Genomic DNA, 26,942 nt, shown 5'->3' on the forward strand with positions numbered 1-26,942 from the left:
CATAGAGCGCCGCCGGGCCTTACGCCGCTGGCGTCCCTTCCCTGCTTGGCTTTGCTCAGAAGGCGAAAGAGCTTGAAAGGGACCGGAGCGCCAAATGGGGCGCCTGGAGGGGGGCAGGCCCGGGGGCCCCCACCCCTGAAGAGCCAGGGGGAGGGGGAAGGAAGCCAGGTGAGTCTTTTTGGGGGGGGCTGAATTGTTGCTTTGGAAGGGGGGGCTGCTGCCCAGTCCCCCCCCATTTGCATTGCTTTATATAGGTGCAATTTATTTGGGGGGGGGGGACAGAAAAAGAGCCAGCAATGCAATTTTTTTCCGAGGGGGTAGGAAAGAGGAAGCTGCATTTTGGGCCAGGGGGGTCTTAATCTTTTTGCACATTGATCCAGCCCTATTGCAACACATTTATAGACAATTTATTGGTGGGGGGCTGCTGGTGGGAGGGGGGAGAAAGAAGGAGGCTTAGCTGGGTGTGAGTTAAACTTGGAAAGATTTGGGGGGGGGGAGAGAAAGGCCTGCTGGCCCTGTTGCTTTTCTCTCCTCCACACACCCCAATTTCTCTCAAGGAATAAATAAAGCACCCTCGCAGCCTTCCCTTTTTATTTTTATTTTTTTTGTAGTGCGTTTGCATTTAGGTTGGAGGGAATTTCATAAAATACCCACCTCCTTTCCACAAGCCTTTCCAACTTTAAAGGGGGAGAGGGACCAGTTTTTTAAAAAGTGGATTTTGGTTGTGTGGGACAGAGACATGTGTTTGTGTGAACTGGAAGAGAGGCTTGTTCTCCTTTTTTTTTTCTTTACCCCAAAAAAGAAAGAAAAAGAGGTAACTGTGACCTAGGCCTCCTTATTTGTTTTGCTCTTAACTTCCCTTGTCTTCCCTTTTGCAAAACAAAGAGCAATGCTTAAGCTGTATTATATTTTCAGTGCTGTTTTTGGAAACCCCCTCCCCCCCCAAAAAAAACTTTTAAAATTTTCTTCCCCAATTTGAAGAGCGGAGGAAAGTGGTTCCTGAACTGTGGTGGTTTCTAACTTGGAGGGTTATCTTTTGAAACAGAAATGAGATGATGATGATGATGATGATGATGATGATGATGGTTGCAACTGAAAGGAAAGAATTCATCGTAAACAGTTGTTATTCTGGGAGTCTTTTATCATTTCCTCCCTGTGGGAACTGGGCCTCTTTCTCAACACCCCCCCCCCAACAAAAAAGTCCCTTTTTCCAAAACAGTAGTTTAGCAACATCCATAGCTAGGGTGTGTTCGTGGAAAAGGAAGGGAAAAAGAGAGGTGAGGGGGAGGGGAGACAAAAGGAGGAAATGAAACGAACCTTTAACAAAAAGGGGAGTTTTTTTGGGGGGGGGATGAGGGTCAGTGCAGCTGTAGCTGAGTGCCTTTTAACCCCCCAGGTTGGCAAATCCACCTCATTTTCTTTTCCACCCATCTCAGACCAGGCCTTGTCTTTTCTCTTCCTCCCTCCTCGTTTAGAGTTTCTCTTTCATCCCTCCTTAGTAGGAAAGCACCCCCCCCCCCCAAATTGCAAAAAGAAAAAGTGAAAATCTAACTGTTGCAATACTGGTTTGTTTTCCTCCCCCCCTTTGGAACCTTCTGTTCTCTGTAGCAAGTCTTTTGTTTTGTTATTAAAGAAAAGAACTCATTTATTTGCATCTTTTCTGCATCCTGCCACTTACCAACTTCCCAAAAAGAGCCTCCCCCCCAAAGTGTTTTGATGTGAAACATATAAAGGGATTTGGAATCCTTGGGGTTTTTTATGCAGGGAACATCTCTTCTTTCTCACTCTCTCTCTCTCTCTGCTTATCGTCCTAAATTGCCCCCAGACAGTCAAAAACCAAAATGTCTCATGGGTTTTGGAGATGGGGGAATAGGGAAGATTTCCTTCTGGGGGCAGGCCTGCGGCGCTCCGAGTGAAGGGGACCACCCATTTGGATTCTTGTTCTCTCTGTAATTTTATTTTCCAAGCACTAACCTGTTATGTTTCTGCTTGTGTGTGTGCGCGCAAAGTGTCTTCGTGGCAGGTTTTTAAAGCAATCTGCTAGGCAGGCTGTATATATAAAAACCCTGATTTATTTGCCCGGAACTGTGTTTGCAAAGTCACTATCTTGGGTCTTGTTATATTCTGGCGAGGCCTTTCTGGAACGGATAAACCAAAGCGTGCGAATCCTTCTGGCAGTAGAACATTTGACCAGGAAATACATCGGATTCCCCCCCTCCCTCCTCCTCCTAGCGAGTGAAATGCTGAGAAACAGCTTCAAAAATAAAATGTGGTGTTTAGGAACTTCTGAAAGAAGGGGTTGGCTTATGAGGCCAGTCGTGTTCAGTTAGGGATCTTTCTTTATTTTTTCTAAACAGCTTGACAAGACACTGGAGAAGTTTTGTTTTGTTCCCATGCAGGCTAAGGGAAATTGTTTATAGAATCATAGAGTTGGAAGCGACCACGAGGGTCATCTAGTCCAACCCTCTGCAATGCGGGAATCTTTTTGCCCAGTGTGGGACTCGAACCCACAACCTTGGCTTCAACATTTGCATTACACGGAAGAATAGAAAACCGCATGTGGAGGAGCGGGGACTCGAACCCAGCTCACCAGATTACGAGTCTACCGCTCTTAACCACTACACCACACTGCCTTTGACAGAGTCGAACCATTCACCTGCTGCACTGACTGGCAGCCGCCCTCTGGGCTTTTAGGCAGGAGACCTCTGCCAGCTGAGCCTGGAAATGCCCTTTTAAATGCAAAGAAAGTCCTCTTACCACTGAGGTACACCACTTCCATTGAAAATAAGCTTAAGACTCTAGTCCTCAGGGTTTTTGTGGTTTTAAACAGGAAGGTGGGAGCTGAACCCGCCCCCCTGTCGCAGAGCTACAGCCTTTCCCATCAGCTAAGCCTCTTCCCACTCCTTATGTTTCGCCGTGGTTCTTAAATCTCCTGACAGTGCTGCGAGGTAGGCTCAGTCTGAGAGGCGCATTAGAATCTCCTGCTCCACAGTGGTTAGCTTAAAAGCACTTGCGCATGGGAAACAGTGACTTGCTTCTAGTTCTGTGGCATCAGCTGATACAGGGTTGAAAACGCCGATATGGTATAGGTCAGGGGTCTGCAACCCGCGGCTCCGGAGCCACATGTGGCTCTTTTACACCTTTGCCGCGGCTCCGGGGTGGATACTAGCGAGGGGAGGAGGCCCATTGTGCGCCCCAACACTCCCTACTGTGGCGGGCACTGTACTGCCTGTGACGTCACATGGGGGCGGTGCGTGCGTTAGTCACGCACCGTCCCGACGTCACCTTCCCACCCGCCCGCCCGCTACATTGTAAGGGGCATGTACACTGGTCACTGTTTTGAAGGGGAGTGAAGAACACACACACACAAAAAGGTAACTTGTTAATTTAACGTTTATTTCTATGAGGAGGAGTAATTCTGAGGGGTCAAACAAAGAAATAATAAAAAAGTGACAAAAAAGTTATTTTTATAATGACGAGTTTTGCGGCTCCCAGTTTTTTTCCCTTCGGAAACGGGTCCAAGTGGCTCTTTTTGTCTTAAAGGTTGCAGACCCCTGGTATAGGTAAAGGGACCCCTGACCGTTAGGTCCAGTCGCGGACGACTCTGGGGTTGCGGCGCTCATCTCACTTTACTGGCCGAGGGAGCCGGCGTCCAGCTTCTGGGTCATGTGGCCAGCAGGACTAAGCCGCTTCTGGCGAACCAGAGCAGCGTACGGAAATGCCGTTTACCTTCCCGCCAGAGCGGTACCTATTCATCTACTTGCACTTTGATGTGCTTTCAAACTGCTAGGTGGGCAGGAGCAGGGACCGAGCAACGGGAGCTCACCCCGTCATTGCGGGGATTCGAACCGCCGACCTTCTGATCGGCAAGCCCTAGGCTCTGTGGTTTAACCCACAGCGCCACCCGCGTCCCTCCCGATATATTAGCTTATCTCCAAATGCCACCTTAAACCTAGCTTGTTGTCGCCACAGCAGAATGTACAGGCACCATCTTTTTCTCTTTCTTTTTGCAATGGTACATATTATTATTACTTTCATTTTTGAGTAGTTGACAACACATTAAAACATTAAACCGCATGGAGATCTTTCTGGGGGCCAGGCTGGCGACTGACATATCCACCTGGCTGCCCCCTCCAGCTTTCTTAAGCAGATAAGCAGAAGAGCTCGTTTATTTCATTTATCTCCCAGCTTTTTCTCCAAGGAGTCCATGGTCCACCCCCCCATCTCAGTTAATCCCACAACGACCCTGTGAGGTGGGCCAAGAGACTGTGACTGAGACTCCAAGGTCGCCCAGTGAGATTCATAGAATCATAGAGCTGGAAGAGACCACAAGGGCCATCGAGTCCAACCCCCTGCCAAGCAGGAAACACCATCAGAGCACTCCTGACATATGGTTGTCAAGCCTCTGCTTAAAGACCTCCAAAGAAGGAGACTCCACCACACTCCTTGGCAGCAAATTCCACTGTCAAACAGCTCTTACTGTCAGGAAGTTCTTCCTAATGTTTAGGTGGAATCTTCTGTCTTGTAGTTTGGATCCATTGCTCCGTGTCCGCTTCTCTGGAGCAGCAGAAAACAACCTTTCTCCCTCCTCTATGTGACATCCTTTTCTATATTTGAACATGGCTATCATATCATGACTGAGTGGGGACTCAAACTCTGATCTCCCGACACTCTAACCACTACACCACCCTGCCTTCCTAGAGTCCTCCTGCTGTGGGGCAGCTCTATAAATTAAGTACAGTCATACCCCAGGTTACAGACGCTTCAGGTTGCGTTTTTTTGGGTTGTAGATCGCCGAAACCCGGGAGTACTGGAACGGGTTACTTCCAAGTTTTGGCGGTTGCGCATGCGCAGAAACACTAAATCGCGCTTTGCACATGCGCAGAAGTGCTGAATTGCAACCCACACATGTGCAGACGCACTGTTGCGGGTTGCGGGTGCTGCAGGTTGCGAACGTGCATCTCGCATGGACCGCATTCGCAACCCGAGTGTCCACGGGAGGAAAGCCAAATATCCCTGAGAAAGGGATCTGAAATATTTTACTGGAAGCCTGAATTTGTTTTATTCTGGGTTGTTTGATTTGACGTTTTAATGTGTTGTCAACTGCTTTGTTATTTTTTCCCTTTAATATAAAGAGGAGGTTAAGGGGTGATATAAAAGAGGAGGTTAAGGGGTGATATGATAGCCGAGGTTAATATAAAAGAGGAGGTTAAGGGGTGATATGATAGCCATGTTCAAATATATAAATGGATGTCACCTAGAGGAGGGAGAAAGGTTGTTTTCTGCTGCTCCAGAGAAGCGGACACGGAGCAATGGATCCAAACTGCAAGAAAGAAGATTCCACCTAAACATTAGAAAGAACTTCCTGACAGTAAGAGCTGTTTGACAGTGGAATTTGCTGCCAAGGAGTGTGGTGGAGTCTCCTTCTTTGGAGGTCTTTAAGCAGAGGCTTGACAACCATATGTCAGGAGTGCTCTGATGGTGTTTCCTGCTTGGCAGGGGGTTGGACTCGAAGGCCCCTGTGGTCTCTTCCAACTCTTCTATCATTCTATGATTCTATAAAAAGCGTTTTACATTTTACTATTACATTCTAGGGACGCGGGTGGCGCTGTGGGTTAAAGCCTCAGTGCCTAGGGCTTGCCGATCGAAAGGTCGGCGGTTCGAATCCCCGCGGCGGGGTGCGCTCCCGCTGTTCGGTCCCAGCGCCTGCCAACCTAGCAGTTCGAAAGCACCCCTGGGTGCAAGTAGATAAATAGGGACCGCTTACTAGCGGGAAGGTAAACGGCGTTTCCGTGTGCTGCGCTGGCTCGCCAGATGCGGCTTGTCACGCTGGCCACGTGACCCAGAAGTGTGTCCGGACAGCGCTGGCCCCTGGCCTCTTGAGTGAGATGGGTGCACAACCCTAGAGTCTGTCAAGACTGGCCCGTACGGGCAGGGGTACCTTTACCTTTACCTTTTTATTACATTCTAACGGGTTGTTTAATATTTCTTTATTTGACATTGCTTTGTTTTCTGTAAGTTGTTTATTCTTTAAAGTTATTGTGACTTTCTCTTGGATCAGATGCTTATTAGGTGTGTGATCTCTGCTGCCTGTCCTGTGGTTTCTTCAGCTCACAAACCACTTTCTGTCTAGTAATATAGAAAGGAGGTATTGAAATTTAAATGAAAGCAGTATAGAAGTGGAATTTTATTATTGCAGTGGTACCTGAATTCAGTCGAACTGAATCCATTCTAGAAGTTCCAAAACGTTCGGAAACCAAGGTGCAGATTCCGATTGGCTGCAGTAAGCTCCTGCAGCCAATCAGAAGCTGCCGAAGCCACATTGGATGTTCAGGTTCCAAGGAACGTTCTCAAACTGGAACACTCACTTCCGGGTTTGTGGTTTTCGGAGCCAAAACGTTCAGAATCCAAGGTACAACATTATTATTATTAGTAGTAGTAGTAGTAGTAGTAGTAGTAGTAGTATAGTATCAGTGCTTTTTTCTGGGGGGGACACAGGGGTACGCACACCCCTAAACATTTTGTGAATCTTAAGTTTGGCCTCATTGAGGGACAGTATTTCAATATGAGTAGGAAAACGAGAGTACGGTGGACGCTGGGGTTGCGAACGTGATCCGTGTGGGAGGCATGTTTGTAAACCGCAGCGGCGCGTCTGCGCATGAACGGGTTGCGATTTGGCACTTCTGCACATGCGCAAAGCATGATTTAGCACTTCTGCACAAGCGCCGAAACCCGTAAGTAACCCGTTCCGGTACTTCCGGGTTCAGTGCAGTGCGCAACCCGAAATCGCGCAACCCAAAGCGTCTGTAACCCGAGGTATGACTGTACCCCTGAACATTTTTTTTAAGAAGAAAAAAGCACTGATTACTATTATTTCATTGGGGGGAGAACGATGCCTAGACAGTTCAGTGTGGCGACTGTAACCTAGGTTTAAGGTGCCATTTGGCGGTTAACTTCTATATCTGAGTTTCTCGCCCTGTCCAGAGGGTCCCATTTATCTCCCCAGGTAGCGCTGAGAAGGTCCCCTGCCCAAAACTCTGGAGAAAGCTGCTGCCTGTCAGTGTTGACAATATTGAATTAGATGGACTAACTCGGTAAGGCAGTTCCTTTTCTCCCGGTTTGTTAGAACTGCCAGATCTGGAACCTTAACAGTGCAGTTGGTGAGAATAATGCAGTCGTATGTTGGAAGTCGAAAGGAATCTGTTCCGGAAGTCCGTTTGACTTCCAAAACGTTCAGAAACCAAAGTGCGGCTTCTGATTGGCTGTCCTGCAGCCAACCGGAAGCCGCGTCAGACGTTCGGGTTCCAAAGAACGTTCACAAACCAGAACAGTCACTTCCGGGTTTGCGGCGTTCAGGAGCTGAAATGAGGTGCAAGTCGAACGCTTTGGCTCCCAAACACCGTAAAAGTGAGTGTTCCGGTTTGCGAACATTCTTTGGAACCTGAATTTCTGATACAGTGCTGCGTTCCAATGCCTTCTGATACTCTGCCAGTCAGTGCAGAGGGTCTGACTCTGTATTATAAGGCAGCAGGTGCTTTGCAGCAGAGACGCCTTGGCCGAAAGTTTGAAATCCTCTCCACACCTCCAGCCAGCTGCCCCACACACGCCGAGTTTTGCAAAGCCGCCTCGGCAAAGTTTAATAAATGAAGCGACCCGGATGAGTTTTTGTTTAAATTACAATCACCGAAAAGCTGAAAAAACGGTTAAATCACATGTCAGCATTACCTAAACAAAACTGTTTTGGCAAGCAAATGCGTCAATAGGCAATGAGTTCCAAAAGTGGGGAAGGTACCACATTAGAAGATGAATTTATGTTGTCAACCAATAGCAACTTAAAGGCTCTTCCAAAAAGCCTCCAAAATCTTTTCCCCACTCCTTTCCATTGATAGTTTGCTTAGTGGTTCTTGGTGAATCTGTTCCTTCAAATCATAGAATCATAGAATCATAGAGTTGGAAGAGACCACAAGGGCCATCGAGTCCAACCCCCTGCCAAGCAGGAAACACCATCAGAGCACTCCTGACATATGGTTGTCAAGCCTCTGCTTAAAGACCTCCAAAGAAGGAGACTCCACCACACTCCTTGGCAGCAAATTCCACTGTCGAACAGCTCTTCCTGTCAGGAAGTTCTTCCTAATGTTTAGGTGGAATCTTCTTTCTTGTAGTTTGGATCCATTGCTCCGTGTCCGCTTCTCTGGAGCAGCAGAAAACAACCTTTCTCCCTCCTCTAGGTGACATCCTTTTCTATATTTGAACATGGCTATCATATCACCCCTTAACCTCCTCTTCTCCAGGCTAAACCTGCCCAGCTCCCTTAGCCGTTCCTCATAAGGCATCGTTTCCAGGCCTTTGACCATTTTGGTTGCCCTCCTCTGGACACGTTCCAGTTTGTCAGTGTCCTTCTTGAACTGTGGTGCCCAGAACTGGACACAGTACTCCAGGTGAGGTCTGACCAGAGCAGAATACAGTGGCACTATTACTTCCCTTGATCTAGATGCTATACTCCTATTGATGCAGCCCAGAATTGCATTGGCTTTTTTAGCTGCCGCGTCACACTGTTGGCTCATGTCAAGTTTGTGGTCAACCAAGACTCCTAGATCCTTTTCACATGTACTGCTCTCAAGCACTGTACAGTCATACCTCTTGTTACGTTCGGTTCAGGATGCGTCCTGCAGCGACCCAGAAGTAACGGAACGGGCTACTTCCGGGTTTTGCCTATCGCGCATGCGCAGGTGCTCAGAATGATGTGGCCGATCGTGACCCGCACAGACGCAGGTTGCGTTCTACTCATGTTGCAAACGGGGCTCCAGAACGGATCCTGTTCGCAACCGGAGGTACCACTGTACCGAAAATCAAGCCAGGAAAGGAGGGAAAGCCCAGTTGTCATGGCCTAGTCCCTGTTTTCAGAGCCCCTTGTCATAGAATCTTAAGAGTTGGAAGGGACCCCGAGGGTCATCCAATCTAACCCCAAGCAATGCAGGAATCTCAACTAAAGCATCCGTGACAGAGAATGCCACACAGCCTCTGCTTAAAAACCTCCAAGGAAGGAGAGTCCATCACCTCACAAGGGAACCTGTTCCACTGTCAAACAGCTGGTACACTCAGAAAGTTCTTCCTGATACAGTGGTGCCTCGCAAGACGAAATTAATCCGTTCCGCGAGTCTCTTCGTCTAGTGGTTTTTTCGTCTTGCGAAGCAACCCTATTAGCGGATTAGCGCTATTAGCGGTTTCGCGGCTATTAAAGGCTATTAAAGGCTTAAGGGATTAGCGGCTTAGCTGCTAAAAGGCTATTAGCAGCTTAGCGCCTTAGAAAAAGGGGGTGGGGAGCGGGAAAAAACCCCAGGAATCGCAAGACATTTTCGTCTTGCAAAGCAAGCCCATAGAGAAATTCGTCCTGCGAAGCGCATTGAAAAACGGAAAACCCTTTCGTCTAGCGGGTTTTCCGTCTTGCGAGGCATTCGTCTTGCGGGGCACCACTGTAGTTAGTCAGAATCTCCTTTCTTGTCAATTGAAGCTGTTGGTTTGGGTCCTGCCTTCCAGAGCAGGAGGAAACAAGCTGGCTCCATCTTCCAGTGGTGGTGTAGTGTAGTGTAGTGGTGAGCCAGTGTGGTGTAGTGGTTAAGAGCGATAGTCTCGTAATCTGGGGAAGCGGGTTCGCGTCTCCGCTCCTCCACATGCAGCTGCTGGGTGACCTTGGGCCAGTCACACTTCTCTGAAGTCTCTCAGCCCCACTCACCTCACAGAGGGTTTGTTGTGGGGGAGGAAGGGAAAGGAGAATGTTAGCCGCTTTGAGACTCCTTAAAGGGAGTGAAAGGCGGGATATCAAATCCAAACTCCTCTTCTTCTTCTTCTTCTTCTTCTTCTTCTTCTTCTTCTTTTTCTTCCATGCAACAGCTGGCTCTCCTATCTCTTCTCAGTCTCCTCTTTTCCAGGCTAATCATCCCCAGCTCCTTCAACCATTCCTCATCAGGCTTGCTTTTCAGACCCTTGAGCATCTTGGTCTCCCCTCCTCTGCACACCTTCCAGCTTGTCCACATCCTTCTTAAACTGAACCACCTGGAGATCGCGGACACTCTCCAAGGGCTGCCCCACACAGTGCAGTGCTCAAGCTTGACAAAGAACGGCGGCAGTATTTTTTTGGCCAGTTTTTTTATAAAAAATATATTATTTTAGGGACAGGTCAAGAGCAACCTCCTAGAGCTTAGAAAAGAAAAGGGAGTGTCAATCTTCTTCCAACTTCAACGTTGCCCGGAGGTAGACCTGGCATGCCGCAAGGCAGACAGCTATTTATAAACCTGCTCTAGGAAAACTTAGTGCAGAAAGCGAGAAAAGAGAAGTGGAATGTGTGCAGGGTTTTTTTGGGGGGGTGGGCAGGTAAGGTATTCACAGGAAGCACCTGGAGGCCTCCACCTGTTTGCAACTGGAAACACGCCAGGCGCCTGGGGGAATTCTAGCACTGCCCTGAATGGCACAGATACGTTCGGATGGTGCTGGGCGCCAGGCTGAACCAAGATGGCAGACTTTGCTCCTTCGAAAGCAGCTCTGCCTGTTTGAGAACGGCACTTGTTTCTTTTTCCCTTTCTCCGGTTTCTTAGACTTCCCGATTGGCTCTAGCTAGGAGCCTGTTTGGAGAGACCGGTAGCGTATCTGCGCGTCCTGCAAATCGCTGTTTTTCTTTCAGGAGCGCGAGCACACAGGCATGTCTGTCGGCCGCTCTCCTGCACGGACAGCATGCATGAAACGCCTTATTCACAGCCGCCCTGAGCCAAATTGCAGGCATCGCATTTCTCCAGGGCAGGCGGGGGGGGGGCTGCAAGCGCTACTGCAAAAACAGCTGGGGAATGAGGGCTGCGAAGGGGCAACATGGTGGAGCTGCCCCTCCGACTCTCCGTTAGTCCTCTTTTACTTTTTTTAAAAAAATAATATTTATTAAAGGTTTAACAATTACAAAGGAAAAAGGAAAAAAACAACAACAATAAAAAGTTTAACATAATACATCAAAAAGAAAAAGAAAAACAAAAAAATACATCTAAACAACAGAAAAAACGAAAACATTTAAAAGCACCTCCAATATTTCCATATCTTTACCTTTCATTTACTTGTTTCCTCGACCACCTCACACCTCCCTTTTTTGTATTCTAGTTCAATTAGCTATTTCAGCAAATCCTTTCCCTCTTTCTCAGTTTTTTGTTTTATAATTTATCTTAACACAATCTAACTTTAAATTTTCCACCCATTAACAATCAGTTTTTGCTTAATTCTTCATAACATTTCTGCTAAAACCATATAACTTCATTCCAGCATTCTTCTAACATTCATTAATTTTGCAGTGTTTCTGTAAATATACTTTAAACTTTTCCCAATCTTCTCCCACCGACTCTTCTCCCTGGTCTCGGATTCTGCCAGTCATTTCCGCCATTTCCATGTAGTCCATCAGCTTCATCTGCCATTCTTCCCGGGCGTTAGTCCTCTTTTACGATGGCGGAGCAAAAGCTTTGTGTGCGGAGGGGGAGGCCAGCCTCTCCCAAAAAAATGCCCCCCCTTTTAAACACCTCCACTGACCGGTTTGCAAGAGCTAGGCTGGAGGCACAAAACTGGCTTGAAGCCCATAGCTTTATACGGTGGACACTTGGGTTGCGAACATGATCTGTGTGGGATGCATGTTTGCAACCCGCAGTGGTGCGTCTGCGCACGCACGGGTTAAGATTTGGCGCATGCACAAAGAGCGATTTAGCGTTTCTGCGCATGCACGGCTGCCAAAACCCGGAAGTAACCCGTTCCAGTACTTCCGGGCTTCGACAGTCCGTAACCCGAAAAAACACAACCTGAAGTGGCTGTAACTGTATGACTGTATTCGTTTTGAAGTTTTTGACCTGACAATATATCGCGAGTTGTGATGTGTGTGTTTTTGTGTGCTATGCAGCCAATGCCTCTACATAACTCCATCCTTATTTCAGACATTGCGATATATTCAGATATTGGTATATTGCAGTGTTTAGCTGGTGGTATATTGCAATCATAGAATCATAGAGTTGGAAGAGACCACAAGGGCCATCGAGTCCAACCCCTGCCAAGCAGGAAACACCACCAGAGTTTCCTGTGTCCAGAGTTTTCTGTGTCCAGAGGAGGGCAACCAAAATGGTCAAAGGCCTGAAAACGATGCCTTATGAGGAACGGCTAAGGGAGCTGGGCATGTTTAGCCTGGAGAAGAGGAGGTTAAGGGGTGATGAAGAAGAAGAAGAAGAGTTTGGATTTGATATCCCGCCTTTCACTCCCTTTAAGGAGTCTCAAAGCGGCTAACATTCTCCTTTCCCTTCCTCCCCCACAACAAACACTCTGTGAGGTGAGTGGGGCTGAGAGACTTCAAAGAAGTGTGACTGGCCCAAGGTCACCCAGCAGCTGCATGTGGAGGAGCGGAGACGCGAACCCGGTTTCCCAGATTACGAGACTACCGCTCTCAACCACTACACCACACTGGCTCTCCACACTGATATGATTGCCATGTTCAAATATATAAAAGGATGTCACATGGAGGAGGGAGAAAGGTTGTTTTCTGCTGCTCCAGAGAAGCGGACACGGAGCAATGGATCCAAACTGCAAGAAAGAAGATTCCACCTAAACATTAGGAAGAACTTCCTGACAGTAAGAGCTGTTTGACAGTGGAATTTGCTGCCAAGGAGTGTGGTGGAGTCTCCTTCTTTGGAGGTCTTTAAGCAGAAGCTTGACAACCATATGTCAGGAGTGCCCTGATGGTGTTTCCTGCTTGGCAGGGGGTTGGACTCGATGGCCCTGGTGGTCTCTTCCAACTCTATGATTCTATGTGTATCGTGTCACCTTTATATTCGAAGGAAACTTAAAAGCCACCGCCGTGCCTTGCAGGGGAGTCGCAGGGAGTGTGTTTCTCGCGCCACCTGCGACCCAAGATCCCGGGGTAGCTTGTTTTGCTCCTTCGCTTGATCTCACGCAGGAGAGAACCTCTGATTGTTCGTCCCGGGAGATCCGGGGAGCGGAGATTTGCCGAGCCTTGTTTAAAAGACTTGCCGACTTCTCCCCTGGGTTGGGAGAACCTGAAACTCTCCTGGGGCGATAGGATCCTGCGCACGGCATCTTGTCCTCACCACACCTTCCCCCCAAGCCCTCCTCTTCCTTTATTTTTCCTGCATGGGCGGGGAAATGTTTTATTTAGACCCCTGGCTTATGCAGCGCTGCAAAAATCTGTGTGCGCTCGTTATTTTTAGTGCTTTCCTGTTTTCTCTGCAATTCCCGCACGGCGCTGCTTAAAGATTTGTGTGTGCTTTCTTTTTTTCCATTGTGACATCTCGTCACTCCCTTCGGTATTGCACTGCATCATATATAAATATCTGTATATTCCAACCAGGTGTGTGCTGGCTTGCCTAGAAAAGGTGGAGCCCTGGAATCACGGTAGGCGGAGAATTAGAGCTGGCCTGATTTTTAGCATCTGGAAGAGACAGAGGCGGCATTCATTCCTCTCCCTCCCCTCTTGTGGCCGTCGAGAGTTTCTGTGCCGTCCTGTTTTTGCAAGGTTTGGGGGCGTCAGGGATGTTCCTTTGGGAAAGGTAGCAGAACGTTTGGCTACAGCGCAAAATACAGAAGCATTGCAGTGAGTTCCGTATTTGTTGCAGTGAGTTCGACAAGATCAGGCATAGGCCAACTCGGCCCTCCAGATGTTTTGGGACTACAGTTCCCATCATCCCTGACCACTGGTCCTGTTAGCCAGGGATGATGGGAGTTGTAGCCCCCAAACATCTGGAGGGCTGAGGTTGCCTATGCCTGGACTAGGCAAACTAAGGCCCGGGGGCCGGATCCGGCCCAATCGCCTTCTAAATCCGGCCCGCGGACAGTCCAGAAATCAATGTGTTTTTACATGAGTCCTTTTATTTAAAATGCATCTCTGGGTTATTTGTGGGGCATAGGAATTTATTCATTAAAAAAAACAAAAACCCGGCCCCCTACAAGGTCTGAGGGACAGTGGACCGGCCCCCTGCTGAAAAGGTTTGCTGACCCTTGGACTAGATGATCTCTGGGTTCTCTCTCGGCTTCGGAATTCTATGATTCTGTCAGTCATACGTCGGAGGTCGAACAGAATCCGTTCTGGAAGTCCGTTCCGACTCCTGAAACGTTCGACTTCCAAAGCGCGGCTTCTGATTGGCCGCAGGAAACTCCCATCGGACGTTCGGCTTCGAAAAAGACATTTGAAAACCGAAGCAATCACTTCCAGTTTCCGATTGTTCAGGAGCTGGAATGTTCGACTCCCAAGGCGTTCAGGAGCTGAGGTATGACTGTTGTTCTGGCAGGAGGACCACGTTCCCAACTGCAAAAATATTCTGGGGGCCACATGCTTACTGGTGGGTGCAGGGTTAGAAACTCAGATATATAAGCCAGGAGCCAAAGGACTCCTTAAGGCCAAGGTTGCAGTAGCCAAAACAGAATGTCTATAGTTTCCATTCTGGGGCAAGACGGGTCTAATGTCTTATTTGTCAAATGATGGACTGAATCTGATTGATTCTCAGTTAAACATCTGGCTAGTTGAGAGGACAACCCTGAGCTCGCGTAATAGCTTTGAGAACTTAAAAGAGGAAAAGTCAACTTGATTCAGTGATAGTCCGCATATACTGTATTTTTTGCTCTATAAGACTCACTTTTTCCCTCCTAAAAAGTAAGGGGAAATGTGTGTGCGTCTTATGGAGCGAATGCAGGCTGCGCAGCTATCCCAGAAGCCAGAACAGCAAGAGGGATTTCTGCTTTCGCTGCGCAGCGATCCCTCTTGCTGTTCTGGCTTCTGAGATTCAGAATATTTTTTTTCTTGTTTTCCTCCTCCAAAAACTAGGTGCGTCTTGTGGTCTGGTGCGTCTTATAGAGCGAAAAATACGGTATATTGGCCTATTCCAACCGGATGAACAGAAAAGGCATTTTGGCTCCAGAAATTTGTTCCGATCGTGCAGATCATAGATAACGGATAGAATTTTGCAGGATGCGGTATTAGTGTGCGAAAATAGTCCAGATTCAAGGATCCCCGGATTGTGGAGATGTCAGGAGCCCTCCTAGTGTCCAGGCATCATCACTTGGTCGCAGGTGGCCGATAGCCGGGTGCAAAATGTGTCTGGCACCGGGCTAATTCTGAACAGGTTGGAAGCGGATTCCAGGCTGGTCCACGGGCAGAGAGGTGTCCCCCCTGAGGGATAAGGGGTCCCGAGCCATCTAGGGCTTTTAGAGGTTGAAACCAACAAGAAACTTAACTGGGTAGCCAGCGCAGTTCAGGCAAGAACTGGTGTGATACACCCAGACCTTCTGATCCTGCTTGCTAATCCCAGTGGCCGAATTCTGCGCGATTGGGTTATCTCCAAGGGCAGCCCCACGGAGAGTGATCTGCAGTAATCTAGCCAAGAAGTTACCAGAGCATAGACAGCGGAGGTTAGGGTCAGTGGTGGTGGAAGGCACAAGTGGGTCCAGAACTACTTGTCCTCCTCTGAAGAAAGGTCCTCCATTAACAACAACATTTTGGAGGTCCCAGGTCGCAAGGTGGTTAGACTGATCTCAGCTAGGGCCAGGGCCTTTTCAGTACCGGCCCCGACTTGGTGGAACGCTCTGTCCCAAGAGACTAGGGCCCTGTGGGACTTGACATCTTTCCACAGGGCCTGCAAGACAGAGCTGTTCTGCCTGGCCTTTGGTTTGGACTCAGTCTGACCCTTATGTTTCCCTCCCCTTATGGTTTTGATCTATCGGCTACAGTGGTACCTCGGGTTACATACACTTCAGGTTACAGATGCTTCAGGTTACAGACTCCACTAACCCAGAAATAGTGCCTTGGGTGAAGAACTTCGCTTCAGGATGAGAACGGAAATTGTGCTCCGGCGGCGCGGTGGCAGCAGGAGGCCCCATTAGCTAAAGTGGTGCTTCAGGTTAAGAACAGTTTCAGGTTAAGAATGGACCTCCGGAACGAATTAAATTCTTAACCCGAGGTACCACTGTACTTTTAAAATGAGGCTGCATTTTAAATTGCATTTTAACCTGTACAGTCATACCTCGTATTACGTTTGCTTCATGATACGTTTCTTCAGGTTGCAACCCGGAAGTACCGGAAAGGGTTACTTCCGGGTTTCACCAGCCGTGCATGCGCAGACGCGCAAAATGACATTACACGCATGTGCAGAAGCGGCGAATCGCAACCTGCATGCGCTCAGATGCGCCCCTGCGGGTTGCATTCTCCTCAGAGGTTCCACTGTCTTTTAAATTGGTTCCTCCCCTCCCATTATGTTTTTACTGTAATTTTACTGGTGTTAGCCGCCCTGAGCCTGGCTCTGGCCGGGGTATAAATAAAATTTATAATAGTAATAATAATAATAATAATAATAATAATAATATAGTACCCCACACATCTGACAGGGTTGCCCCAGCCACTCTGGGCGGTGGGTGACCAGTTTAACCCAGAAACGCTGGATAAACGTTTCTGTGTTTTTAGGTGGCTGGGGAATTAGGGAAGTAGGGTTATCTGCTGGCCTGCTGCCAGAATTCTGGCTTTTGGAGAAGGGACTTTTAATATTTATTGGCTGGGTGGTGAGGGGGGAGGGGGGGGTCTGGCAACGCTTGCTTTATAGACACAACAGGCTGCGGGCAGGAAATTATTCCAGTCAACACACAAACATTTGAATTAGTCCTGGAAAAAGATCAACTGTGCTAAAGGCAGCTCCGGAACCTCCCCACCAGCTGAAATGCACAATTTCAAGAGTGCAGAAACACACACAAAAAAACCCCCCACAATCGTGGCACATTTTTTATTCCTCATTTTATATATAGCATATTTTTAGCCAAAGCTTTGTTTAAAGACTATACAGTGGACACTCTGCTTGCGAATGTGTTCCGTGCGGCATGCATGTTCATTTTGCGCACTCGCGGGTTCCAATAATGTGCATGCGCAAAGTGCGATTTAGCGCTTCTGCACATGCGCGACCGCTGGAACCCGGAAGTAACCCGTTCCGGTACTTCCGGGTTTCTGCGGTCCGCAACCCGAAAAAATGCAACCTGAAGCGGCTGTAACCCGAGGTATGACTGTATATGGTCGTTTCCCCTGCCTATATATTTTTAAATCCTTAACAACAACCTTGCGAGGTGGGACGAGGTGGAAAAGAGGGAGGCTGACTTTCCCCCCGAGGGTCGCCCAGCGGTCTTCAGATGTGGCTGCGGCCTTTGGTTTTGGTGTGCTGTTTTGCCCCCTGCTTTTGCAGCCGCGACACTGAAAACAAAGCGGCTGGCTGTAAGGACGGCGTGAAAAATTGTCAGAGATTGGAAGCCCGGTAAAACAGATTAAAAATGCATAGCCTATAAATAAGGCAGCAATCCATCAAAGGAGAGTTAGAAACTGGGGTAGAAAAGCCAGGAGCCAAATTGGGTTGTGGGTGCCAAGACAGAATGTCTAGTCGCCATTTGGGAGGGGGGGTTGACAACACTTTTTAATTATTATTTTGATAAGCATGAACTAACATACAGTTCATGGACACTGTGGGTTAAACCACAGAGCTTAGGACTTGCTGATCAGAAGGTCAGCGGTTTGAATCCCCGCGACAGGATGAGCTCCCGTTGCTCGGTCCCTGCTCCTGCCCACCTAGCAGTTCGAAAGCACGTCAAGTCCAAGTAGATAAATAGGTACCACTCCAGCAGGAAGGTAAACAGCGTTTCCGTGCACTGCTCTGGTTTTGCCCGAAGCGGCTTAGTCATGTTTGCCACATGACCCGGAAGCTGGACGCCGGCTCCCTCGGCCAATAAAGCGAGATGAGCGCCGCAACCCCAGAGTTGGCCACGACTGGACCTAATGGTCAGGGGTCCCTTTACCTTTAACATGCAATTCACATTAGTGACACATTGTTAATATCATTGTTAATACAGTGGTACCTCGGTTTATAGGGACGCGGGTGGCGCTGTGGGTTAAAGCCTCAGCGCCTAGGACTTGCTGATCGAAACGTCGGCGGTTCGAATCCCCGCGGCGGGGTGCGCTCCCGTCGCTCGGTCCCAGCGCCTGCCAACCTAGCAGTTCGAAAGCACCTTCGGGTGCAAGTAGATAAATAGGGACCGCTTACCAGCGGGAAGGTAAACGGCGTTTCCGTGTGCGGCTCTGGCTCGCCAGAGCAGTGATGTCACACTGGCCACGTGACCCGGAAGTGTCTGCGGACAGCGCTGGCTCCCGGCCTATAGAGTGAGATGAGCACACAACCCTAGAGTCTGGCAAGACTGGCCTGTACGGGCAGGGGTACCTTTACCTTTTTACCTCGGTTTAAGAACAGCCCTGTTTAAGAACGATTTGGTTCACGAACTCCGCAAAACCGGAAGTAGTGTCCTGGTTTGCAAACTTTACCTCGGTCTAAGAACGGAAGCTGAACGGTGGAAGGGCACCGGTGGCGGGAGGCCTCATTAGGGAAAGCGTGCCTCGGTTTAAGAAAAGTTTCGGTTTAAGAACGGACTTCCGGAATGTATTAAGTTCGTAAACCAAGGTACCACTGTACATGTTTAATTTGGTGTTTACCAATATTGGTACCATACTTCTCTTTATTGTCAAACTCCTTAACATATTGTCTATTTTTAACATATGTTTTGAGGCACATACATTTCAGTAATCATTGGGTGTCAGCCAGACACAAAAAATGGCACCCAGGCTTTTGGAGGTGCTTGCAAATGGAGAATCTTTAGGCGCAAAATTCACCTGGAGCCCTGTTAATTTCAAACCTTGCATCAAAGCAATTAATTGCAGCGCAGTGCGAACTCAGTAGTGATTTGGAATAATCTGGTATGGCTGCTGAACACCAGCTCAGTCAGGAGAGCATGAAACTCTTAATTTCAGGGTCCTGGGTTTGAATCCCACATTGGGCAAAAGATTGCAGGGGTCTGGACTAGAAGACCCTCGTGGCCCCTTCCTACGCTACAATTCTATGATCTGCACTTTGCATTTAAAGCGGGATCACGCCACGTTAAACAGTGGCAGCTTCCTGCAAAGCATTCTGGGAGCTGTAGTTTGCTAAGAGAAGCAGAGAGTTGTTGGGAGACCCCATATTCCCCTCCATGAACTACAACTCCCAGAGTTCCCAGTGAAGAGGGAACGATTATCAAAGCACTCTGGGAACTGTAGTTCTGGGAGGAGGATAGAGTGTCTCCTGACAACACCCACAGAGCTACAATTCCCAGACGATTCACTTATACAGTCATACCTCAGGTTACAGACGCTTGAGGTTGCGTGTTTTCAAGTTATGGACGCGCCGAAACCCGGAAGTACCGGAACGGGTTACTTCCGGGTTTCGGCGCATGTGCAGAAGCACTAAATTGCGCTTTGCGCATGCGCAGAATTGCAACCCGTGCGTGCTCAGACGCAGCGCTGTGGGTTGCGAACACTGCGGCTTGCGAATGTGCATCCTGCACGGATCACGTTTGCAACCCAAGCTTCCACTATATCCGTGTTCCTTACACCGGACGGCTGATACGATTACAGTGGTACCTCGCAAGATGAAAAACTCGCAGAACGAAAGAGTTTTTCATTTTCTGAGTTGCTTCGCAAGACGAATTTCCTTATGGGCTTGCTTCGCAAGACGAAAATGTCTTGCGCCTTTTTTTTTAAAGCCGTCAATGCATTCCTACGGGAAACCGTCAATACACAGTGGTGCTTCGCAAGACGAAAAAATTCACAAGACGAAAAAACTTGCAGAACGAATTAATTTCACCTTGCGAGGCACCACTGTACAGTGGTACCTCGGGTTAAGAATTTAATTCGTTCCGGAGGTCCATTCTTAACCTGAAACTGTTCTTAACCTGAAACACCACTTTAGCTAATGAGAACTCCCGCTGCTACCGCACTGCCGGAGCACAATTTCTGTTCTCATCCTGAAGCAAAGTTCTTAACCCGAGGTACTATTTCTGGGTTAGTGGAGTCTGTAACCTGAAGCGTGTGTAACCCGAGGTACCACTGTATTATTAACATTTGTGGACAGCCTTTCATCGGCAGATTTCGGGCCGGTTTGCAACATGAAAATATGCAAACCCGGCTCCATGGCTGCTGTACTTTTTGTGTTGATAACAGGAAAAAACCGAAAGAAAACGGGTTGCTGCTTTTTTGCTGGTGGAGAAAGTGTTTCTGAAACTGGGCAGAGACTTTTGCAAGAGCCGCAGCTCCCTACAAGCTCTCGGGGACAGCTGATATATTTTGCGTTTGTAACACAGCACTGAACGCGGCACATATTAGCCGTGTGCGCATGGATTTGTGGAGGGGGCAGTGTCCCTCCTGGGCAGCCCCACTCTTAGCCAAATCTTCGCCGCCAGCGCTGCCGTGCTTCTGCCGGCACCGTGGTTCCGCTCGTCTGTTTATGATGTGGCTTCCTTTTCCCCCAGAGCCCGGCCTCCTCCTCCTCCTCCTCTTTGACGTAGAGTCGGCCGATGCGCTCGCTAGGTCTCTGAGAACTTGCTTGGTGGCGCTTCCTCCCTCCTCTAACCGCCTGCTTTCGGCAGTCAAACCAGGAAATAGAAAAAGAGTCTCCGTTTGCTGGGCTGGAGAGACAGAGAGAGACACACACGGAAGCTTTTCTCCAGGCTGTTCCACGGCAAGGTTTTTCTTTTTTCCCCTCCCTAAGAAAAACCACGCTTGTGCAAATCGGGAGATAGAGATATACATTTGGGGAAATTGCAGCCGCCTCGCTGGAGACAAGGAAGCAAAACAGGAGGGTAAGGAAGCTGGAAAATGTGTGTTCAACACACCGTGGGAACAAGTTGGACTTCTGGTTCTGGTTTGGAGTCCCAGGATCCTGCTTTCAATGGGTCACCTGGGTGCCGTGGGGATGCTCAAGGGGGGGGGACCCCTGGCCCTTTCGCCCGTTCTCTGCTTCCTCCCAGCGTCTTGGAGTGTAGGATGTGCAGCCCCTCCTGTTATGCCTGTGTTTACTGAGCTCAGAAACTTGGCAATTTCCTGGTATCTTGAATCTTGGGGAGAACTTTGGACGTGTGAGGCTATTGGGCGGCAACAGCGTTCGTTCACAGGATCTGAAAAGCTTCCCTTCCGCATCGAAAACTAGCCCATCAACGTTCCTGTCCCTTTGTCATGCTAGCTTTCCCCTGGCGAGAAGCTAGAACGTTGTTTTATTCCTGGGCTCATCTTTATTTCCATGCGTGTAGAAAGCTAGTCCTTCAGCAGACCTGTTTCCTTGACACGCCGGCTTTCCACTGGCAAGAAGTCAGATTATTATTTAATAACAAAATTAACCCTCTTTAGCTCCCTCTTTAATTAGGATGATCCCGCCTTCCTCCGCCTCGCTGGCAGTCGCTTGGGAGTTTGCTTCCATTTCTCCCCTCTTCATGAGAGGCCTTTCCTAATCCAGGGCACCTTTTAAAAACTGGGTGTTTTGGTTCTTTGGGGGAAAGTTCCCCCCTGCCCCTTCCACCAGCCACAACCCCCTCCTCCTCCTCTTCTTCTTAATAATATTATTGATTGTGAAATGCTTCCCTAAGGGAGAAAATCAAAACTGCAATTCTGGACCATAGTTTCCTGGGATCATGAGCGCAGTTGCGTTCCGAGGGTCTTGAGAAAGTGATGGCGCTGTGAGATGCTTAGCTCACAGCTAACCTGTGGAACTCTCTGCTGCAGGGGTCAGCAGTGGACACCAATCTTGGATGGCTTTACCAGAGGGTTGGACAAATCTGTGGCGGAGGAGAGGGCTGTCGATGGCTACTAGCCACAAGGCCTCTGCTCTGCCTCCAGCGATGGGGGAACAAATGCTTCTGAATGCCAGTTGTTGTGGGACGGAAGGGAGCTCTTGCACCCAGGTCCATTTTGGCCCCTGCAACCGAGGTTTCAGGGGCCATTTGGCAATGAGCTTCTATATCTGAGTTCCTAGCTCTGCTCATGCTATTTGTTGTTGTTGTTTAGTCGTGTCCGACTTAGCGACCCCGTGGACCAGAGCACGCCAGGCCCTCCTGTCTTCCACTGCCTCCTGCAGTTTGGTCAAACTCATGCTGGTCACTTCAAGAACACTGTCCCACCATCTCATCCTCTGTCATCCCCTTCTCCTTGTGCCCTCCATCTTTCCCAACATCAGGGTCTTTTCCAGGGAGTCTTCTCTTCTCATGAGGTGGCCAAAGTATTGGAGCCTCGGCTTCAGGATCTGTCCTTCCAGTGAGTACTCAGGGCTGATTTCCTTCAGAATGGATAGGTTTGATCTTCTTGCAGTCCATGGGACTCTCAAGAGTCTCCTCCAGCACCATAATTCAAAAGCATCCATTCTTCGGCGATCAGCCTTCTTGATGGTCCAGCTCTCACTTCCATACATCACTACTGGGAAAACCATAGCTTTAACTATATGGACCTTTGTTGGCAAGGTGACGTCTCTGCTTTTTAAGATGCTGTCTAGCTCATGCTATACCAGCAGATAATGAATCGGCCACTAAGCTCACTTGTGGGCTGCCTCTCTGCCCAGCCTACCTCTCAGAGCTGCCGTGGGAGACTGAACATGGAGGGCGAGAGCCACATAAACGCCACAGGAGGAATGCAATAGAACAGGGACGTCCAACTCCCAATAGACTGCGATCTGCTCACAGTATAAAAAAATGGGCAATGATCTACCAAAGTTGTGGGGCTTTTTTTAGTAAGCCAAAGTTGGGAGGTGTGTTTTTTTGCTTTTTTGTAAGGAGATCGCTTAGGGGCCAGAGGTCAACCAGGAACACCCCGCGATCTACCAGTAGATCACAACCTACCTGTTGGACATGCCTGCAATACAGTGGTACCTCTGGTTGCGAACGGGATCCATTCTGAAGGCCCGTTCGCAACGTGAAAGGAGCGCAACCCGCAGCGGCATGTCTGCGCACTCGTGGGTTGCGATTCGTCACTTCTGCACATGCGCGTGACGTCATTTTGTGCTTCTGCGCTAGTGGTGAAACCTGGAAGTAACCCTTTCTGGTACTTCCGGGTTGCCACGGGACATAACCTGAAAGAACATAACATGGACGTAACATGAGGTACGACTGTAGAATTAACGGCTCTCATGATGGACTATATGGAACTTGCCGAACTGACCGGGAGACTCCGAGACCAGAGAGAAGAGACGGTGGAAGAAGATTGGAAGAAGTTTAAGGAATATTTGAAGAAATATGTTAATATTTAAATCTTAGAATAGCTTTGGAAGTGGATTTAGAAGTAGAAGATAGTGTATTTTAAAATAGTATTATTTGTTAGTGATAAAATGTGAAGTTTTTTTATGGTTAAAGTTAGTGTGATGAAAAAAAATGGTTAGAAATTATGATACAGTGGTACCTCGGGTTACATATGCTTCAGGTTACAGACTCCGCTAACCCAGAAATAGTACCTTGGGTTAAGAACTTTGCTTCAGGAGAACAGAAATTGCTCAGCGGCAGCAGGAGGCCCCATTAGCTAAAGTGGTGCTTCAGGTTAAGAACAGTTTCAGGTTAAGAACGGACCTCCGGAACGAATTAAGTACTTAACCCGAGGTACCACTGTACCTGAAATATAACTCTGCGGATGCTTGTTTCCTATGCTAACCTGCACTCTGTTCCCTCTCCAGCTCGGACGTAAGGCGTTGCCGAAAGACAGCTCTCAATCTCCCCCTTGCCGCCATGTCACCGTTTTCGGAGAGCAGCCCGCTGCAGGCGCCGGAAGGAACCCCCACGGCCCCTTCGAGGAGAGGACCCCCGGCCCACTAGCGCAGCACATGCGGGTGACGGTCCGCCCCCTGGAGCCCTCCCCTCCTCCTCCTCCTCCTCCTCTACCCGGGATGGTTTACTGACCAAGAAAAGAGAACCGCCGTTTTCGACCTCCTTTACCTCTTCTCTCGCTTTCGTGCTCCCCTTCCCCTCCTTCCCCCGACCCCCCTACCCCGCCCTCTCCCCGCCCTGACCCCCCCAGCCGGCCCCCGCAACGTTTCGGCCCTCGGATTTGCATGGCAGCAGCGTAACCGTGGAGAGGCCAGGGTACCACAAACTTATGGATTTTGATAAGAGAGGAGGCAAAGGGGACGCGGAGGAAGGGCGAAGGATGTCTAAGACAGGGAGCAGCCGCAACACGCACGGGAGCCGGACGTCCGGGACCAACTCTGGAGTCTTAATGGTCGGCCCGAACTTCCGTGTCGGGAAGAAGATCGGGTGCGGGAACTTTGGGGAGCTTCGACTAGGTGAGTCTCTGCACCGTGGCCTGTTTTCAAATTCCAAGAAAAAAGCACACCAAGAACTCAGGCTGATGTAAGTTTCAGTAGTGGGAGTGGTCCCTACTCGCAAGTCAATGTTGTTGTGTCCGCCTTTTCGTGACCCCCTGGACCAGAGCACACCAGGCACTCCTGTCTTCCACTGCCTCCCGCGGTTTGGTCAGACTCATGTTTGTAGCTTCGAGAACACTGTCCCACCATCTCGTCCTCTTTCGTCCCCTTCTCCTTGCGCCCTCCATCTTTCCCAACATCAGGGTCTTTTCCAGGGAGTCTTCTCTTCTCATGAGGTGGCCAAAGTCTTGGAGCCTCAACTTCAGGATCTGTCCTTCCAGTGAGCACTCAGGGCTGATTTCCTTCAGAATGGATAGGTTGGATCTTCTTGCAGTCCATGGGACTCTCAAGAGTCTCCTCCAGCACCATCGCAAGTCAATAGTCAATAGTAACAAAAACTAATCCATTCAAAAGTATGTATTTTGACAAGGATTACAAACTCAAATAGAGATTACAAACTCAGACTCATAAAAATATGTAGAACCCTTTTAAAAATTAGGTAAGGAACCAAATGTTATATAATACTGTTTTACAAATTATAATTTATGATAATTTAGAATTTAAATGTATTTTCATGTAATATTTGATAGTTCCAGCTGATGAAGGTGAATACATCAAAACAGGGCCCTGTCCTGGTTTCTGATCCATAATTGACTTCTGAATTCTGCTCAATGATTGAAATGATGAATTTGACTATGGACTAACATGAACTTATCTCTACTCATAAACTCTTCTCTCTAATTCTGTAACAAATTACTGTGTTAACATATTTTCATGAGTTTGTAGTCTCTGTTAGAGTTTGTAATCTCTATTTGAGTTTGTAATCCTTGTCAGAATACATACTTTTGAATGGATTAGTTTTTGTTACTATTGACTATTGACTTGCGAGTAGGGACCACTCTCACTATTGAAACTTACATTGGCCTGAGTTCTTGATGTGCTTTTTTCTTGGTATATTTAATAACAAGAACTCCCAACTGTTTTCAAATTCCACCCTGCTTTCTGAATGCAATGCATTCCCAGGAAATGGTTTGCTGAATCATAGAATCTTAGAGTTGGAAGAGACCACAAGGGCCATCGAGTCCAACCCCCTGCCAAGCAGGAAACACCATCAGAGCACTCCTGACATATGGTTGTCAAGGCTCTGCTTAAAGACCTCCAAAGAAGGAGACTCCACCACACTCCTTGGCAGCAAATTCCACTGTCAAACAGCTCTTACTGTCAGGAAGTTCTTCCTAATGTTTAGGTGGAATCTTCTTTCGTGTAGTTTGGATCCATTGCTCCGTGTCCGCTTCTCTGGAGCAGCAGAAAACAACCTTTCTCCCTCCTCTAGGTGACATCCTTTTATATATTTGAACATGGCTATCATATCACCCCTTAACCTCCTCTTCTCCAGGCTAAACATGCCCAGCTCCCTTAGCCGTTCCTCATAAGGCATCGTTTCCAGGCCTTTGACCATTTTGGTTGCCCTCCTCTGGACACGTTCCAGTTTGTCAGTGTCCTTCTTGAGCTGTGGTGCCCAGAACTGGACACAGTACTCCAGGTGAGGTCTGACCAGAGCAGAATACAGTGGCACTATTACTTCCCTTGATCTAGATGCTATACTCCTATTGATGCAGCCCAGAATTGCATTGGCTTTTTTAGCTGCCGCGTCACACTGTTGGCTCATGTCAAGTTTGTGGTCAACCAAGACTCCTAGAATGACTCCTGAATGAGCTGGCTGACGATTCCCATTATTTATAGGGACATTTGATGCATGCTTTCTGTCCCAAACTGTTGCAGACCCCCCAGCAAAAGTCAAACAAATGGGAGGAACCTGGTACTTCTCGTTTCTCCTGCTCCCTGGTTTGTTCCATCTCTCTCCCTCCCTTTGTGGTTTCTACCCAAAAATGGCTTCCGCTGACCAGCGAAACACAAGCAGCTGTGGAAGTGGGCACACTCTGGCGGTTTGGATATCTGAATCAGCCACTCGTGTATCAAGGTTCGGGTATAATTACTTAACTGAGATTTTGGATAACGGGCCTTTCCTGCTAGCGGGAGCTGTGCGTGTATAAAATGGGGAGGATGATTAGAACGACAGGTGAAAAATGAAAAGGTGAGAGGCAAAACTCTGAAGCAGGTATAGAATCATAGAATGATAGAGTTGGAAGAGACCACAAGGGCCATCGAGTCCAACCCCCTGCCAAGCAGGAACCACCATCAGACCACTCCTGACATATGGTTGTCAAGCCTCTGCTTAAAGACCTCCAAAGAAGGAGACTCCACCACACTCCTTGGCAGCAAATTCCACTGTCGAACAGCTCTTACTGTCAGGAAGTTCTTCCTAATGTTTAGGTGGAATCTTCTTTCTTGTAGTTTGGATCCATTGCTCCGTGTCCGCTTCTCTGGAGCAGCAGAAAACAACCTTTCTCCCTCCTCTAGGTGACATCCTTTTATATATTTGAACATGGCTATCCTATCACCCCTTAACCTCCTCTTCTCCAGGCTAAACATGCCCAGCTCCCTTAGCCGTTCCTCATAAGGCATCGTTTCCAGGCCTTTGACCATTTTGGTTGCCCTCCTCTGGACCCGTTCCAGTTTGTCAGTGTCCTTCTTGAACTGTGGTGCCCAGAACTGGACACAGTACTCCAGGTGAGGTCTGACCAGAGCAGAATGAGTGCAGTTGCACATGGGTAGAAATAGAATCTCAGCGTAATG

The 26,942-nt window shown here is 48.5% G+C and overlaps 1 protein-coding gene across 3 annotated transcripts in view; it reads left to right on the plus strand.

The window, feature by feature from the left end:
- CSNK1G2 (casein kinase 1 gamma 2) overlaps positions 1 to 26,942 on the plus strand; it is a 56,698-nt gene continuing 29,756 nt past the window's right edge. The window contains exons 1-2 of one of the 3 annotated variants that reach the window (XM_083421726.1): positions 1 to 168; positions 23,559 to 24,164. In XM_083421726.1, the coding sequence (XP_083277852.1) occupies positions 23,978 to 24,164 (187 nt within the window). In that variant the 5' untranslated portion in view covers positions 1 to 168; positions 23,559 to 23,977. Of the gene's footprint in view, positions 169 to 20,512; positions 20,713 to 23,558; positions 24,165 to 26,942 lie in introns of those variants that run through there. The other 2 variants (XM_083421725.1, XM_083421727.1) reach the window with 2 other exon arrangements.

Source organism: Podarcis tiliguerta, assembly GCF_965153285.1.
Source record: "Podarcis tiliguerta genome assembly, chromosome: 18".
NCBI lineage: Eukaryota > Metazoa > Chordata > Lepidosauria > Squamata > Lacertidae > Podarcis > Podarcis tiliguerta.